The 19324-nt window shown below is 41.4% G+C and overlaps 1 protein-coding gene across 1 annotated transcript in view; it reads right to left on the bottom strand.

Annotated features, from left to right (window-relative positions):
• The window catches only part of LOC146680717 (BCL-6 corepressor-like), a 49399-nt gene extending 33378 nt beyond the window's left edge, over positions 1-16021 (bottom strand). The window contains exons 1-4 of the mRNA XM_085447324.1: positions 12424-16021; positions 5083-5341; positions 457-897; positions 135-362 (exon numbers count right to left, since the gene is read on the bottom strand). Of these exons, the coding sequence (XP_085303450.1) occupies positions 135-362; positions 457-897; positions 5083-5341; positions 12424-16002 (4507 nt within the window). The 5' untranslated portion in view covers positions 16003-16021. The remainder of the gene's footprint in view (positions 1-134; positions 363-456; positions 898-5082; positions 5342-12423) is intronic.
• Between the last annotated feature and the right edge of the window lie 3303 nt (positions 16022-19324).

The following is a 19324-nucleotide window of genomic DNA, read 5'->3' as shown; positions in this document are numbered from 1 at the left end:
AACACATTTTATTCTTTAGTTTCCAGTTTCACAGTACATTAAATTTTTTTATTGTTCTTTAGTCGGATCCTGAATACACGTAGAATCATCTGAGGCAAAGTGTCAAGTTTAAAGAGCAAAATTTGAGGGTTTACCTCTCGTTCCATCCCTTCTCATAAATGTGGGCTCACACCAGCCTTCGCTGATGTCTGACCTCGCCCTGATGGATGGGACATCTGTTCTGAACTTCCTGTTGGCCTCTGCTGATCTCTGACCAGTGGGAAGCCATTGGTTGAACTCCCCGGGTAGGCGGGGCTTGTTGAGCCGAAGGCCATTCAACTCGATGCAGACCTTCAGCTTCTTCACGTCTTCCAGAGATGACTCTGTAATCAAGACCAGTGAGTCAGTAGGAGAAGACTCCAGCATCCCAACAGAAAAAGATAAAATCACAGACATGAAGACTTTCTGAATTCTTACCATTTGTGAATTTGGCTTTCTTGCTCAGATTTTCCGTCCCCTCCTCCACCTCCATCTCCTCCTCTCTGTCCTCCTCCCTCCCTCTCTTCAGCCGGCTGTTTATGATGCTGCTCTGATGGAAAGGCTCAAGGCTGAAGATACGCCGCCGACTTATCTCCATATTCAGATTCGAACCTGTGAGGCCTGGGCTGGACATAAGGGTGGAGGTGTTTCCCTGAAACAGGCCTCTGGATGGGGGGAAAAACCTTTGTTGTTGTTCTGTCTGTGAGCCAAAACAAGTGTTCTCTGTCTTTTTCTCCTGACCAGTTCCTCTTTCATGTTCATTCTTTTTCTCTTTCTCCATAAAGCCATCATTCTTCTCCTTGGGGATGGGAAGGTTGTCGGAGTTGCAACAAAGTGGCAAGACAGGGAGGTGGTTGTGAGGGCAGGGAGAGTGTAAACCTGCATGAAAAACAAAAAAAAACAAACAAAAAATGTACATCTTAGTTTAACACCACTATTCATGTACAGGGCCTGAATCTTAAAATGACTGAGGGAAGACACTAACTACTGAAAACACATTGGCATAATTTGTAATAGTTTGAAGACACTGATTTCAATAAGTGATTTAAAGAAGAAGAAGAATGCACAGAAAAGACAGACAGCTAAGATTTTTGGTGGCGCTCCATAAGCCAAATGAAAATAGTTGCATTCAGTGCCAACAGACCTTGCATTATTAGTTACAACCAAAGACAACGACAGTTAGAGCTATGCATTCAGGTTGGTCAACTGGAGACAACTGATGTCAGTCGGTTAGTATTATTTCCAGTTGTTTCTGGGGTGTTTTTTTGTCATTTTACTTTGGAAAGTTTATGGCCTGCCTCTTACGAAATGTGACTTGGTAAATAATTGATCTAAAAAAACCTCAACTGAGACCATGCATTAAAAACTGGAAGTTAGACTTAGGCGATATTACAGTATATGTGTTCTTGTTGCTCTTAACTGAACCAAAACCTACACAGCTGTGTGCCCTCATCATTTAACAGCATACGTTATCCCAACTTCCTTTATTTATGGTCTGCAAGCAGAGGAGTCCTTCATCTTGCAGCTTAATTTCAGGGGTTTATCCAGCTGCTTTCTTATAATTTTATTTGAAACATTTTTAATCTTCCCCTGGACAACACCACCACTGACCCAGATGGCATCCAGGACCTTCTAAAAAACCAGGGAAAAATGATGCCTTAACCTCATCTTCATCTTCAAGTGTCCTGATTTACCTTTTGCTTGTTTTTTGTCCCCATAAGGAAGCTGAGTCCTCACAAAGTGAGCAATACAAACACAGCTGTGTTCTGTTTTTCCGCTGAGAGGATCAAAGACAGGCGCCTTATACTCTCCCTCATCTTTTATGTCTCTCGCTCACTCTTTCCATCTTCATCTTCACATTTTCTCTTCTTCTCCTCATTCCTTTCTTTCTCTCTTCTGTCATCTTTTTTATTCTTCTTTCATCCTGTCTTTAATCATCCCGCCTCCCTATCTTTCTCCCTCCATATATTCCCATGCTCTCTCTTCTCTGAATCATCTGACTTGCCCTGCTTCCCGTTGCTTCCAGGCACATTATGCGCTATGGCAACGGGCCATCAAAGCAATCGTCATGGAAACGTTGTTGTCTGGCTGCGTGCACTAAAGACCGCCGCTTAGCACGCACACAGAGAATAAAACTGCCCTGAGAACAGCAGCGGCAGATTTGAGCAACTCTTGATTTTCCCGAAAACTTTTTAAGTTGCTGATTTGAATTTTGTCAAAAAAATACTTTCAATGTTTCTGAGATCCTTTCATTAGTTTAGGATTTCATTAAAAATCTTTTTTTGCAGCAGAGGTCAGCAATAATCTGACATAAAATCCCCTCCCAAAAAGTTGCCATATGTAAGGCAACACTATAATTCAAATGGAAAATGTTTGCATTCAAGGAAATGATTTTTGCACAGTCACAAAGTCAGATATATTTATAAAGGAGGCTTCCCCTAATCCTAAAATGTAATCCCACATTGCCTATAAAGCCATAAAAGCACAACTGTATCACCTTTCTGACAAAGCCAGCAAAACTGAAAATGCAGTAAGGCAGTAAAAGCACAACAGTGTATAGATGTTCACCGGTCTTTTATTTATTTGCTCTGTAGAAGCATGAGCCTGAACTTGTGTGACAGATCGAGAGATACTGGCTGGATATAGTGGGGGTCACCTCAACATGTTGCACTGGTTCTGAAACCAATCTCCTAGAGAGGGAATGGAGAGGGGATTTCCAAGGCTGAGAAGCAGCTACAAAGGGCAGGTTCACCTTTATTCCCTTTGCAGATCAGGGAACAAGCTCTGACTATTCTTTCACTTGTGTGTCAAGCAACAGTTAGGAGTACCTGAACCTTTACACAGTTCTTGGGTTGGGTGCTGGAGAGCGCACAATAGGTGATAACGGTGAAACCTGGAGGGGTTAGATTTGGAGAAACAGCCTGCCTGATCTGAACATGAGTGGTCTTCTGTGCTAACTACAGATGTGCAAAACAAACACGGTGTTCATGCATATGAGTGTTATTCAATACACATGGCACCAAGACACCTTTGGCTGCACATCAATAGTCAATACTGTAATAGAATAATTGGCTTTGCACGGCTGGGCCCCTCGGATGAAGACAGGAGAAGAGCTGACAGCCGATTGCAACCTGGTGATGCTTTGCATCAAGTAACAACGGTGGAGGAGGATGCTGGAGAGGCCTGGTGTGCCCAGTTGTGTAGGAAGGATACATTGTACGTGTCTAGCAGAAGTCGTGGTCCAGAAGATCTTCAAATTCCACCAGAACATCAAAGACCAGCAACACCGAGTCCAAACAGGCCAGGTCTGCCTCTATGTTGCTAGGGTCTGTAGCAAGATGGTAGGTGCTTTCTGTAGCAGAAATCCCCAAACCCAATTAGGGACACCACAAGTTAAAAATGAGTCCTATCAAACTTATCTATCTTGTGGGGCTCTGGAAGAAGCTTACTACTACCAGCATACCAAGTGGAAAGTTGCTCTAGCAGTAGCTGAAGCAAATACATGGTTATGGAAGAAGTGGGGATCAGGTAGAGGACTTGATTGTAAGGGCAGAAGTTACTGGTTGCTGAAGTTTTCAAAGCACTCCTCTCTGGCAGGCCCCTGGGGCTGGATGATATTTGCCCTGAGGTCCTTAAAGCTCTGGCTGATGTGGGTTTTTCCTGGTTGACACGCTTGAGCCTACATTTGATCACATCCCTCAGATGTTCTGTCCGAGTATGCTTAGGGAGAATGGGGTATCTGGCTCACTTTAATGGCTTATAAGTTCCCTGTTCAGACTGTCAGACTCGTTGCTGGTGGATAAGGAGAACACTCCATACTTATAACACAACCACAGTTTTGCAGAGCCTTTGCAGAGCCTACCACGTTCCCTTTGTAACTGTCTGACACTTTTATCAGCATTCATACTTTTCTTCCCCTCACCCCTATCCATTTGGGGTAGATGGCTGGTTCTGCTGGCGGTGTTTTCCTATTGAAAAGGAGTTTTTCCTTCCCACTGTTGCCAATTATTAAAGATTTTTGTAGGTTTTGCATTTTCTTTTCGTTACATATATGAGTCTTTATATTGAGACAATGAGTGTACTCTTACCGATAAATAAACTGTAAAAAACAACAACAAAAAAAACCCTGCTAAAATGTTGAAAATGCTCAGGAGGAATCTACGGCACTGGTCAGGTCAACCACAATAGTCAGAGCCTGCACCAGCGCAGTGTGTAGTTACAAAGACACACTTTAGGATATGTTGTAGGGTTTCAGAGGGGCGTGTGGTTACAACGTATCTACAGTGTAGCTTTAACACAGAACTAAAAATTGTAATTTTACACTGCAAACAAAATAAACTGCTATATACCCAAGAATGACTCAATCTGAAACAAAAAAACAAACAAAAAACTGACAGCAGGTTAAACATAAGAATCCAGCCATGAGTAACACAACTGAACCTTAAAATGTCTCAGATTTCAGCCTGTGGAGCTGTGACTGCAAGAAATGCAAGTTAAAAATGACTTAAAGTGAATCATCACAGTCAGACTTGTTTGGTTAGTTTGAAAAACTCATTGAAACAAGCCAAAACCGACCACCTAAAAAACACCTACTGAATGATCCTGAAATAGCGTTTTGGGACTTTTTTTGTTTTTAGCAGCGTGAACCGAGCGTGAAACAAAACAAATCGGGACTCTGCGCTTAAAACTTTTACTTTTAAAAATGTGGAAGAGAAACCGCTGATGGTTTGCGTGTGTGACTGAACGGGCACGCTTGGCTTTCTAGAGAAAATGAGGGCAGCGGTTCGCTCAGTTTAAAAGGAGAGAAGTGCACCCAGAGTTCAAATGTGTGCGTGTATGTGAGATACACACACACACAAACAGACACACACACACAGATGGAGAGAGAGCACAAAAAGGAGAGAAAGAGACAAAGAAATTGAGCGACTTCAAGCGAGTGAGATCAACTGGAAAAAAGAAAGGCGTGTGTTTTTATGTCTTTGTGGGTTTGTGATGTGTGCATGTGTCTGTGTGCGTGTGCATGTGTGTGCGTCATCCTGCAGAACTCTCAGGAAATCCTCTTACCTCTTGGAGCCTCAGCAGCGGCTGCAGTGGGAGTTCTTCCTCCTCCCCCTCCTCGCCTCCCTTCACTCTGCTGGCAGCGTTCCCAACCCGCCTCATCTGTCTTCTTCTCCCCCTCCTCCTCCTCTTTTTCTTCTTCTTCTCCCTGCTGGCCTTCTGCCAGCTCCTTCTCCACTTCTTCTTCATCTCCTTCTCCTCCTCCTCGTCCTCTGTCTCCATCTTTCTCTTTCAGCTCCAGCTCGGAGAAGCGAAGCATGGCACGCTGAGAAAAACAGAAAAGCACATATGAGAGTTTGCGTCGGTCGAGCCTGAAACACGACTAAGTGTCAACATGTTGCTTTAGCCTGGAGGCGTTTGGACCCTCTTGACCTTCATTACACATCTTAAATTTATTATTTCCCCAGAAACCAACCAGCACTCCTAAAGCTGGATGGATCAGTACATTAATTAGTCCACTTATTCTGATTGATTTAGCCAACAGACAGCAGCTTATTCAATGAAACAAACAAACACACAAAAAAAAAAAAAAAAGTGAGCTCAATAAAAAATGAAGGATAGAGGACTAGTTAAAAAAATTGAGATTGATCAAGCAGCAAAGTCTGGAGATAAAAATGTTAAATGTCCACATTTATGAAATAAACTTGTTTACAGCTTGATACAACGACTGTGTTGGTCTCTGTAGCTAATGTTCTCCTTTCCAAAGACTGTACTCAAAGTTTGCATTCTTAGGGACGTGGCCTCTTTGACTGATAGGTGGGTGGCGACACAGGTGGCTCTGGCTGCTCAGCTATCTGGAGTCCTTGAATTGGACCTCTGGACTATCTAACCAATGATGGGCCGCTGTGTGGTTAACTGTACTAACAGAGAAGAACACTGAGCTCCAGTTTTTGATTTTACTTCACACTAATTTGAAGGTATCTGTGTTTGTGTGTTTGTGTGATGCTTCCATACGGACTGTAGATGCAGCTTGCAAAACAAACCACCTGATATGAGGAGAAAAATTACAACTTGACCTTCTCGTCCAAAGATGGTCATTTCTGGCTTCAGAAAACCAACAGGACAACAAAGTAAACATATAGTAGGGTTGATGCTTTAAAAATTAGAGTCATAAAGAATCTTTTACATGGAGTTTATGCAGTACATACTGAGTTGATACCTGAGTTTTTAGAACCCTGGGCTTTTAATGTAAAGCATCATCCACACACGGTGAAGCAACATGGCAACCAGAGATGTAAGAAAGTCCATGACATTTACTGACTTTTCGTGATAATGGAGGACACATTTGCTGGCGTTGGATTGGTCTAGAGTTAAACTGTTCATTAAGTTACACAATTAAAGCGACTACCAATAAGTGCTAAGGATACCGCCAATATATGACTGGGTAGTAAATACTAGAGGGTTACCTAGGCAACCAGATTGAAACCCTGTGTGGACGGGGGTTTAGGCCCATCAAAACTGGAGTCATGCAGCGTTACTGTTTTGTTTCCATGTGAATATACGAAACCAAACAACCAGTACAGCACAGGTTTGATCTGTTTTCCTTGTTTTCAGTAATACATATTATTAAATGTAAACATTTCAGGAGTTTCAAATGAGGTAACTAAGGATGAAAGTGATCCCTATGAACCCAAAGCTGTGGTACTTTCAATATTGACCAGCTAACAAGCACTCGGTGCTGCTCCCAGGCAGACTTCCATGAGCTAGCCAATCAGAAGAAAGTGAACTTTTAATGAGGGCTTTAAGACACAGGACCCTAATACGGAGTGTGAACTGAGGAGATATATAAAGGGCTAGTATATAATACATGCGGATTATTCTGTACTGTCATTCAGAGTCCATCTTGGCATAGAAATATACGCAAGTAATTTTCAGGTAACATAATGAGCCCGCTAGAGGTTAGAGGTTTGTTTATTTGACAAATCTTAATCTTTTTAGATTTTGGGTCACCTTCCAGCTCTCAGGAAGAAGAGCTTCTGCTTTTGAACTGGATCCTGTTCACATTTGGTATTTGACCTCTTTCAGTCAATATTTGTAGGATTGGTCCCTAAAAAAGAATCAGCACTTGGTCGCCATCACCTTCCCTTCTTGACCTCTAACTCCGGACTTTCAGTGATCCTCACAGGCGGCGGCAGCTGTCAGCCAGAGGTACTCACCTCTGTTTCTCTGTGGCAGCTGGAGCCTCGAGAAGCTTCATGATTTCACTGCCTCAGAACACAAACACACCACAAATCCTAAACACTCAGAAGTCGCTCTGTGACCCCCCGACTCTGCTGCTTTGAAAGATAAAAAATACTCCCTGCTGGCATTGCAACAGACAAACGCAGAGAAATATGTGAAGCTGCTCCAAACAAACAGTGAACAGGTGCTGCTGGGATGAAGTCCAGAAAACAGCATCATATTTTGGAGAATCTTTCTTTCCTTCAAACGATCAACCAAAGGCAGCAAATTTAATGCATTTCTGTAAAATAACTGCATATGCTGTTAGTGACCAATCATTTATGACCAATTAAAGTACACTCATACTTTGATTCCTTTCAGGAAGCTTCAAACACAACAAAGTCCCTCAGTTCTTCTCCTCACAATCTGTCAGATTGTTTTTTTCAGTTCAACTGGGATCACAGTTTGCTTGAAACTTTTAGCATTTACACCTCAACTCCTTTCAGCATGTTCATCTCTTTTCATTTTTTTTTTTAACTTTATCTAACCTCTTTCACCTCTAACGCTTTCAAACTCAGCGCAATGATTTTGAATTTAGGGTTTTTAAAATCAGTTCATTCATTCATTTGAACTATGGATTAACAGTTCTGTTTAATAAAATCATAGTTCAGTGTTGGTATTTATGTATATGTCTGTCTCCACTTGGGCTTGTTTAACGTCACCTGTACGTAACTTAATGGTCAACAAAATTTTTATCCCTGCGTATTGTGTGACAGAATTTTATTTGAGTCACCGCAAAATACGGAATAAGGATTTTGAAAAAACACTGAAATCCTGGCAAAAATACCTACTTGGCTTGATTCGATGCAGCTTGACTCAGTTTTTGTCTTTTTCTATTTCAATGCAGTCACACAAGTACTGTTCTCTTAGCAACCACCAAACCCAGACTCATCCATTAGATTTCTAGACCATTTGATTTGTCACGCCAGAGAACACTTTTCCACTGCTCTAGAGTCCAGTGGGAGTGTGGTTTACACCACTGCATCCACTTGGAAACCCATTCCATGAAGGTCTCTGCCACTGTTCTTGAGCGAATCTGAAGGTCACATGAAGTTTGGAGGTCTGTAGCGACTGACTCTTCAGAAAGTTGGCAAGCTCTGCACTCTATGTGCTTCAGCATCTGCTGAGCCTGCTGCGTGAGTACTTAACTCCAAATGTTATTTTCTTTACATGATCAGATTTTCTTATTTACTGATTATTACATAAACCTCCGTAATGTAAAGTTTTTATTGCCTTTAAAGAGTTATTAATGGCATTAATAGTTGTTTTTTTTCTGTGCTTAACAGCAATTTGTCATTTGAGATTCTTTTAAAGACAGAGTTTCATGGCCATTTTAATAATAAAAAAAGACCTCGGCTTATTTTATTACTTAAATTCTAACCATTGGCAAGCGTTCTTGCAGTGCTCATCTCAAAAATCGCTTTATACTCCTTAAGTATTTTACCATCACCTGCCTCTCCCCATTCACTGTTACCGATGTCTTTTCAGATGCTCTTGTTTAGGATATTCTGTAGCCACCAGCACGTGATATTTTCTTTCAGAATTTAAATATTTGCCACTCCTGTTCTGCTCTGTTACCTGAACTAAGATACCAGAGACAAATCAAGAAACCTCCAATCATGTCTGAAAGACATTTTGTTATGATCCTAAAGAAGAAGATGCATGTTTACAGCTTACATCCCAAGATGCACCACACTCATTTCTGAAAGCTTCATCTTTGGTTTTACAGGCTTGTTATGCCCTTACTAACCATTGGTGCCTGCTCCCCTGATCCGCTGCCTGACATCCTGGTATTAGTCACTCACCTCACTCTGCCCTGACCGCAAACCCATTTTAAAAATTAATGGCCCGTGAAACGATCTACAAATCCATCCAACGCTGCTGCCCAGAGCTGAGAGCACCCAGGGGCGTAGGAGCAAAAATGTGAGTTAATTTGAGCCGGCACCCTCCTTCAGGAGCCACGATTGACTGAGCAAACAGCTTTGTACAGGGAATAAACAGATGGACAGGAAACACATGAAAACATGGAGCCCAACATGAAGAATCAGTGCAACAATAAACCTGCATGTGCAACAGTAATGGCTAAATGTAATATTGCGTAATTAGTTTATCTGGTGCCTGGGCTTCAAGTGTCACCTGAAAAAAAAAGTTAAAAAAAAAAAAATAGTTAATAGAATTTTACTGAAAACACAAGACCCTGAAGTTGTTGTTTATCCTTCTGGAGCTGTTGGTTTAATGCTAAACTCAACACTGTAATTGATGAAGAATGGAACAAAAAGAGACACAAAATGAATAAAAATAAGTTAAAAATGACCATAAAGAAATAAAAAAAGACCAGAAAATGGCACAAAATGAAATAAACAGAAAATGATCAGAAAGCGATGCAAAATGATCACAAAGAGATAAAAAAACAAGAAATTGAAAGGCAAAATGACTGTAAATAGATATAAAATGACAACAAAGATGAAGAGAGTTAAAACACAGAGATAAAAAAGGACCACAAAAAGGCAAAAAATGACCATAAAACAAAGAGACATCAAATGATGACAAATTTAGGCAAATTGACCACAAAAAATTTATGCAAAAGAAAGGCAGAATTACCATAAGGACATATAAAATGACAACAAAGATGAAAAAGTACTACAAAGATACAGAAAATGAACAGAAATAGATAAAAAGGACCACAAAAAGAAAATGACCATAAGACGGTATAACGACCATAATAGAAAGAGTTAGAAGTAGCCACAAAGAAAAGATGGAAAAATGACTGTAACAAAAAAGACATTCAAGAGATCCAGAAAGATGAAAAAGATAGAAGACGGAAAATGTCCATAAAAAGATACAAAACAACCACAAAAGATACAAATGTCTAGAAAGAGATCTAAAACAACAACGAATAGACTTAACAGAAGTGTGGTGCTTTTTGGGCTCAACCTTTCGTCTCACTATCTATTTGCCTGAATGTGGATATATATCTGAAAACTAATATATTAATTATAGAAATATTAATCACGTTATTTTAGACAGCTAATATTTTATTTTGCGTCCCAAATAATTCAATAGCGTTACATCAGCTGTAATGTAAAGTATAGGCTTTCTAAAGCTGCCTGTCTGGAAATGTACTTCATTATTCATTTAGCAGCTTCCATCAGTAAATAAAAAACAAAACAAAAACAAAAACTTTAAAGAAGTGAAAGCTAATCTGGGACTGCAGGATGAAGATGAGGACTTCTTAGGAAAAAAACCCAAAACAAAACAATGAATTCATCCTCTTCCATCTACTGAGAGGAGGATGAAGAGGAGGTGAAGGAGGAACAAAGAAAGCAAAAATGATGTTCAGAGAGAAAGATGAAGAGAAAAAATAGAAAAAGCCAAGATAAACATATAAAAATAGAGACAGAAAGGAAGAAAAAACGCAAAAGAGACTTCTTCCTTCCTTCCTTCCTTCCTTCCTTCCACTGTTTCCTTCACAGTTTGGGGAAAAACCATCAGGTTAACAGTCGCCTGGAGCCACAGAGCCGCTGAGTTATCCTAACTCGACCTCAGCTCGACCCCAAATATCAGCAGGCAGAAAAGCAAAAGAGAGGAGGAGAAGGCAGCCACTCTCCTCCTAAATACCTCCTCATATCCGACCACTCTTCACTGCAGATTCAAACAAACCTCCTCTCCCGATTTACGGTTAAAATCCCATATTATGTCTGCTAAGTCTGTTGTTGACATTCTAGGTTGCTTTTCTTTGTATGGTTGGATTAGATCTGAACACTCTATGATCAGGGTTAACAATAAAAAAACAGAAGCATTAACAGTAGACTCTGGCCCTGTGAGCGCAGCTGAAAGTGCTGATTTCTTTAAATGCAGACCAAAAATCCACCAGCTGGGGCTAACTTTAAGGTTGTGGCTTATAATTGCTTTTTAAAGCAACATTTTACTGTTTCTGTTTTACTTACCTCCTCTTTTACTGCCACATCATTGAATTAATTCAAATTCAAAATATTTTTCACTCATTAGCCACCTCATATAAGCCCATATTTACATTCAGTTTTTGTACATTGGGTCCTGTATAAACAAGGTTTAAGTGACTTGACTGTGCATGAAAGCAAAAGAAACAACCAACAATGAAAATGAACTTTAGAATCAGTCGGAGGGTTTTAGTTGTTCAGACATCTGCAAACGGTGATTCTATCCGAATGTTCATGTCCTTAACTCTCCACCACTTCCACAATAATTTAAAACTGCTGACGCTATGCTGTGGTTGTTTTGTTTTTGTTTTTTTCTTATTGAACAATCAGTTGATAAATCAAAACCGTAATTTAAAGACCAGCGCTCTGCAGCATATGCTGAGATTCACTCCTCCTACATAGAAGCCATAACAATCACAGCATTCTCTTTTTACTCCTCCTGCAACTTCCAAAGATAATTTGTAGGTGGGAAGCTAGTGAGGGACCGCATCCTCAGAGAAAACCAATTCCTGCTTCCTCCTACAAATATCTCCTTGGCTGCGCATCAGCAGGCAAAACTGACACATATGTTCATGTTTAATTTCTTAATAAAACCGAGAAACACCACAACAGTTGAGTTAAAAGCTGCATTCCAACCATATTTTAGCCAAAATGGCAAAGGAACTTAGCCACATATGAATGTTCATAAAAACCTATGATAAAGCTTTTTGATGCATGCTCAATCATCCAGCTAAGGAAGTCTCAATTTTTTAGGCTATCATAATGTTATAACTGCACAAGAAATTATTGAAATGACCTTCTTTCAGGCACAATTTATTATTTGGTAAATATTCTCAGTCTCCTGTGCATTTCCCTGCTCCAGGACTTTATTAGATAATGTCATTTTTAAAAAAGTAACCCTGGTTTAAAATACTTTTTCCATGTTTACAAGAAGCTTCACACTGTGGAATTGGACCACAGTGAATGGGGAGTCTGTTTCCTTTCAGTGAGTGTGACTTAAATTACCTTAATGAACAGTAAGCTGAAAAATCAATATCAGAAAACAAACCCAAAGAGGCAGCAGTGGTGTAATCATAGCACACCAGACCACCAGAGAAAATCTGATTTGCTCTCTCTGTCTCACCATACCATCATTGAATAACGAAGGGATGAGGACATGATGCCTTACCTGAAGTGCTCTCTGTTCTCTGCTCAGCTTGCTCGAGTCAGCGTAAAGCTCTGTGGTCACACATTTGAATCGGTCTCCCACGTAGCCAGATGAATTGGCAATGCGTTTGGTGAGGCCAGAGACACGGGATTTGCTGTGACCATCCTCTTCATCTGCCAGGGGATCCACGCAGTCTTGCATGTTGAATTCCTTCTCATTTCCACAGCTAATAGTAGAGGAAAGGTCTTTGTTAACTAACAGCTCCAGCATCGGATCCACTGGCATCGTGTTCAGACCATCACTGGTTGGTGAAAGGTGTTGACAGGTTGGGCCCTGGATAAAACTATTTCCATATGTGGGAACCCTGAGGGTGCTGCTTGCACCGGCTGTTTGGTAATTTCCAGAAGGCTGGCTCTTAGAGAGGGATCTTCCATAACTCTGACTACTAAACTTTCCAAATGCAGGAGCTCTGGCATTAGCATTTGATTGTACTGCATTGCAGTTCTCACCATGAGGGCTGTTGCTCCTGTAGCTTGTAGGCATAGAGTTAACATTTTCACGAGTTGGGCTGCTGAAAAGTTTCGGTTCAAAAGTTGGTGCCCTCACAGTCAGATTTCTGCAGCATGGCCCAACAAAATTTCTAAAATTTGGACTGTTTGCATTTCCGTTACATGATGAGGGGCCTCTTGGGTTGCTGTTGGCATATAGTTGGGCTCCTCCAGGTGATGGCCTGGAATTAAAACTTCTGGATGCTGGAACCTGAGGACTGAAGTCTCTACTACTCTGTCCCATACTGCTGTAAACGGGACTTTCTGATTGAGTGCTGCCATGGTGAGCTGAGCTCTTTGGGCTCATTGTACAGACTACTCCCATGCTGTTGTTGGAACTAGTACAATCACTAGAACTATTTTCTCTGCTTCCAGGAACCAAAGAGCTTACGTTTCTGGAAGGGCTTTGCTGAGGTTGAATATTTTTACTGCTTGAAACTTCTGATCTAACCTCACTTGTAACACTTTTCCCACCACCAGTAGCATTCAACGTTTGATTCCCAGAACCAGCAGAGGCTCCAGTTTTACATTTTCTAGAAAACTGCTGTGGAGACGTTCGGGCACATCGCATTGTCTCCTCCTCTGGGATATCTGGGAATGGACTAATTGCTTCTTCCTCCTCCTCCTCTGGGATTTCCACTGTGCTATCCTGACCAGTAGGAGGAGGTGAGGAAGAGGTGTGATGAGAAGTGTGGGATAGTGAACCTAGTCTCTGCTCTGTACCTTGAGTTGAAAGGATGCCTTTTGGAGGCCCTGGCTCTGTTTCTCTGATTTGTACATGTTTGGAGAAATCTTCGGTTCTGGTAGATGTGGAGCCACAATTACTGGTGGAAAAATCATCTTCTGCCTCATCATGCACCAGGTCAATGCAAACTATATCATCTCTTACGGCAGACAGGCCTTTACCTGAGGCCTTGGACTTGTCTTTCTCATTATCACGTGTGCGAGAGCTGTCAACATCTGGCTTTTCTAAAGTCCAGAGTTTATCCTGGCTCTTGGACCTGATCTCAAGCTGTTCTTTGCTTGTAAGACTTGAATATTTTGAAACTGGAGTTGAGGTAATCTCTTGGGAATTTGGATATGAATGAACTCCATATGGGAGGCCGTGTCTTGGTGGAATGTTAGATGAGTAAAAGCTGCTGCTACCGAGTAATAGTGGATGCGGGTACACATGTCCTTTACTTGCTATTGACAGTCGCTGCATGGATATATTTTCTGCAACTGAGTACGGGACATAGCGATTAGTATAACCTAAGCCAGGAGGAAGATAGGAATCACTATACATCTGGCTGGAGCCATTTCCATTTTCTAAACGAAATGGCTGCTGATGCTTAGTCTGGCTCTCTTTAACCTCTGGCTTAGCAGAAGTTAAGATTTGTTTTCCAGAGTGAGTTTCCCCTTTGCTGTTTGGAGGGACTTTGTCAGAGTCAGTAGGTGGGACTTGTGGCCACCCAACTTTGGCATTTAAAGAAGGAGATGCTGCAGAAGGTTGCCCTCCTGAGACAGTACTGGAAATACTGGCTAACTCAACTCTCTTAGAGTCAGGTGAGCCAGAAGGGTGCTGTTGGTGAACAGTATTGTCCACACTTCGGTTTTTCATAGACTGAGAGCCTCTGCTGTGGTCAGAGATGACAGCAGAGGAAGGACCTGGAGTAGCCCAGCTGGGGCCTGCAGTGCTGATCATTTCGGGATGATCTGAAGTCTTAGCTGATGTGCTAACAGGTCGGGTTAAACTCTCTTTGATCTGTTGGTCTTGACTAGTTAACAGCTTGTAATGAGATGGTGGCACATACCCCAACTTGGACAGAGTCTCTAATCTGGTTGGGAATCCACTTGGAAAACCTTCCATCTCTTTAGCAGACAAATCCAAAGGTTTTTCTCTGGGGTTTTTGGCAGCCTTATGAGGTCCTACTCTGTCAAGTGATGTCTTTGCAGGTGATATACACTTTTCTTTATTACTGCAGTCAGAGGTGACATCTTTGGTTTTACTGCTGCCTGAGTGTATAGGGGAGGAGTGCTCAGAGCTCATGTAAAAAGGGTGACACACTGAAATTGAGGTTGAGGATAAGGAAGTGCTTCTGCTAAGGGACTTTTGGAGTTCTGCAGAACTGTTGCTGAGATGGTGGGGTGTTGGAAGTGAGGAAGAAGGAAGGGTAACTGGGGATGACTCTAAGGCATCAGTACCAGCTGAGCTGGAAACATGGGTGCTACTGTTTCCATCAGTAGTTTTGCTGAGAGTATTTTTGGTAGAAGTGGTCTGAGTGGACTTTCCACCACTGCTGCTGCTACTCTCATGTTGTCGCTCTGTATGGTGAACAGCGTGAGCTTGGGTATCCTGATGATTCTGAGGACTGGTGCTGAAGGCAGAGGGTTCTTGATGTACCTGAGAACCAATGCCCTGCAATGTCTTGTCCTGGCAGTGGGGTAATGGTGAAAGTACTGTAGAAGCTGGGGTGGCTGTAGAAATCCTTATTGGAGGGCCTAGTGGAGAAGAGATATGGGCCGGTAAATAAGGAGGCAGGTAGAAAAGTCTCTCCTCTCCAGGCGTGCTGTTCCCAAGCCTGGAGGCACACAACGATTGATATGCCAGCTGTTGGTGGATGAAGGGTGGCTGCTGAGACAGGAATGAGGCCTTGTATGCCATGTCCAGGAAGGGGTACATTGTAGCATCGGTATAGGGGCTGATCCAAGGTAGTCTAAGAAAGCTACTGGTACCATTCAAACCCAGCTCTGGCTGTTTGTCACTGGATCCTACTCTGCGGTCCAAGCCCAAGCCATCACCAGCTGCAGCAGGAACAAGTAAAGGTTTCTGCAGTCCTGGTGCTGGGCTTTTATACAGTCCAACATATCCATTTGCAGATTTCTGGCCTTCAAGCAGGGATACATCTGGTTTATACAGGAGATCATAGCCAAGTGGCAGTGAGGTACCAGGCTCCTGGGGTTTTTCAGAAGACAGAGGATGGATGCCAGGATAAAAAATTCCTCCATGGGGGCGAAGGTTTTCCCCCACCAGAGCATTGCGGTCAATACTAAGGGCAGCTAACGGGTTCATCCTGTGAGCTGCACTGGCATCCACCTGTAACAGAGAGTAAGAGAAAATAATGAATAACTGTATTCTTTTGTAAAATCCTCAAGAACTGTTTTCTACAATAATCATTAATTCTGACTAACAGAAAGTCAGAAAAACTTTCATGCACAAAAAAGGCAACAACCTTTCTGATTCTCAGATTGATACAGAAAATGCTAAGAATAATAGCAAATCTTTATATTTGAGTCAAGAAACAGTTTTTGAAATTTTATCTTATAATATTTTGCGATCCATTTCTTCATACGACATTTTGCAATGTGATGCAGCACACTGTGAAGCATTAAGTTGATACAATATTTTGTGATGAAATTTTGTGATCCAACCTTTCATGATATGACATTTTTCAATATGAGATTCCGCAGTGCATTTAATGGTTATATTTTATGATATGACATTTTGTGATATGAAATTACATATATGACTTTTGCTGAAGACTACACTGTCAGCTGGATGTTAGTGGGCTCTGCAGTGCAGGCGATTCTCCCTTTAGTACAGTACATACTCTGAAATATATGGTTAAGCACCACATGGTTAAATTCGCACTTCAAGGACAAACGGGAATGAAGAGAGGAAAAAAGAATTTTGTCTATTTAGGGGATCTCAACTGCAAGACATAAAGCCTGTGATTTCATTTTCCTGTCATGGAGAAAAATAAGAGCACTCTTTCCTTTTATTTATTTATTTTAGTATTCCTGGATGACATACGACGCCCGGAGCTACTCTTTCACTCTCTCTCTCTCGGCAGATCCAGGAAACAGAGAGATGAAAAAAAGAGAGGAGGCAGGGGGTGAGAGAGAAGAGCCAGAGACAGAGGGGGAAAAGAGGAAATGCTATAAACAAAGAGAGGGCAAGAGACAAAGGGAAAGCATGGCAGAAAAAGAGAGAGAGTCAGGGAGCGCAATATTGAAAGAAAAAAAGCAGCCTAATTGAATTTCCTGTCACACGGCGTGGTGAACCATCTCTGATTGGCTATCAGCCGCAGGGCCATTAGGAAATTATCCAGACAGCTGGGTTGCCGCCTGAGATGAGAAGGAGGAGGCAGAGATCCTTCACTCGCTCTGTTTTTTAAGGCACCGAGAAAGGAGAATGGTTGAGACTGAAAAGTGTAGCTAAAGGAAAATTAGGGTTAGAAAGCAGCTCGGAACAAAAATTAAACAAGATAAATCAGGCATTTATTTATTATAGTTAGACGATAACAGATCTATTTTCAAATTGCCATTAATTTCAAAAATCCTTGTGAAAGTTGTCGCTCGTCTTCTCCTTCAGCTGATTGAGGGAAACAGTTTCTTTGATAGATTCCAATCTTGAACCGATGAAGCCACAACAATGAAACAGCATACCTGAAAATCACTAATGATATATTTACTTTTATCTGAGGGCATAAGAATATAATATTCCATTTTAGTTCCTTAGTTCCATTTTAGACTCATTTGAAGCCATTTAACACGTTAGTGTAATCTGTAACAGATTACAGAATTGGGTTGGCAAGAATGTCACAGTTCTAAATGGTTTTCGTTTTTATCTGACCAATTTCATTCAATAATTTGGATATTTTCGTTATTTTATATATTTAGCATTTTAATTTTCTCCTGGCTTGATTAATATAGCTCACTATAGCTCATGTCTTTCTCAAGCCTTTCTCTTCAGTTGGCCAAGAAATGATGCGAAAATTAGGTGGTGCTTGTGTAACAGTGTTTATATGGTATTATTCCACTTGCCACAAATATCAGTGCAATGGGGAAACAGCGCCCCCCCTCTCGGTGTGGCTGGTTAGGTGAGGCTGGCTGCAGTAATCGCTGCCAGTCTGCCGTAGCCATACGAGAGGTGAGTTGTATTGTTCCGTACACGATATAGCCAAGTAGTACAGACACATAAAACATGTTTGATTAGCTGATGAGCACCGAGTGTAATAAGTGCTTAGTGGACACATGTCCAACACCAGTTTTATGTACTTTTCATTTGTTTATTAATGTGTGAAACTGTATGCTAAAGCGGAATGCTAATGGATGCTCTGCCGTAGTGTGCTGTGCGGAGTGGTGTGTGGCGAGCCATTTGCACTGATACAACACCGTTGTTTCCATTCAGGTACATCACTTGTTGTTGCTGTTATTTTATTGTATACTAAAAATTGTAATATGGCTGCAGTAATCGCGGCCAGTCTGCCGTAGCCATACGAGAGTGTGCTGTGCGGAGTGGTGTGTGGCGAGCCATTTGCACTGATACAACACCGTTGTTTCCATTCAGGAAATAAAGTGGCAACGATCGATCAGAGACTCCTTGTCTTTTTAAAAACACAACACAACGCAGAGTCGAGGAGTCTGTTTGGGCCGAACTGTTGCAGCGGGATGAAGCAGAAACCGGTTACACTTGGGCATAACCTCTATTCTTGCTTCTCTTTGGCTTCCACTAAAATTTAAAATAAAAAATAAATTTAAAATAATCCATCTTAAAATTCTATTATTAACATAAAAAGCTCTATATGCCCAGGCTCCTGCTTATATGGCCGAGCTCTCAAGTCACCTGACCAGGGTCTTTTAACTGTCCCACGTTCTTATTTTAAATCCAGAGGTGAACACTAGGGCTGGGCAATGCGTTGCCCTTAAGGCATTTCTCTGAATAAATAGGTTCATAAGTTTGAAATAAATAATTCTAAAAAGATTTGCCATTAAAAAATTAATATGTGTTGTTAAAATGAATAATTCATGCTTTACATACGTTTTAGTTAAAAGGAAAATTTCGCTAAAATGTATTTCCTGTTCTGGCGGGGCACTTCCGGTTCCGGTCAAGTACTTCCGGGTTTTGGTCAAGCACTCGGTTTTGCTGAGAAACAGGCTCCTCATGCTAAAGGCAGTATGGAGATGTAATCAAATGCCATCTCCTCCGAATTATCAGGCTGGAACGCCGTAAGTTACTTTATATGACAGTTTATACAGATAACTTTGGATATTGATGTATATTTTTCTAACATGAATGTTTTAGTAATGCACTTTATTGATGTAAACATCCATCTGCCTGTTGAGATGGAGTTTATTTTCTGTCATTTCAGTTTTCACCACATGTTCATGGAGACAATTAAACAAGCTGCAACTAAACTCCAGGGTCTTCATTTGTGGTTTAACTCGGTGTCACCAACATCCTCGTTGAAAACACTACAGTGAAAAGGCGCCTACTGATGATTCATCACGGTCAAAATGGCATCCAGTAACAAGTCTGCATACAGTTTAAGGACCAGCCGCTCATCTGGATCAGCAGTAAGCGCTGCCCATGCTCGAGCTAAAGCAGAGGC

Source organism: Copadichromis virginalis, linkage group LG23 (assembly GCF_057382275.1).
Source record: "Copadichromis virginalis isolate Kocher_CV1m ecotype Utaka linkage group LG23, C_Virginalis_male_GT1.1, whole genome shotgun sequence".
In the NCBI taxonomy this organism is placed as follows: Eukaryota; Metazoa; Chordata; class Actinopteri; order Cichliformes; family Cichlidae; genus Copadichromis; species Copadichromis virginalis.
This window is presented reverse-complemented; position numbering and strand designations above follow the sequence as displayed.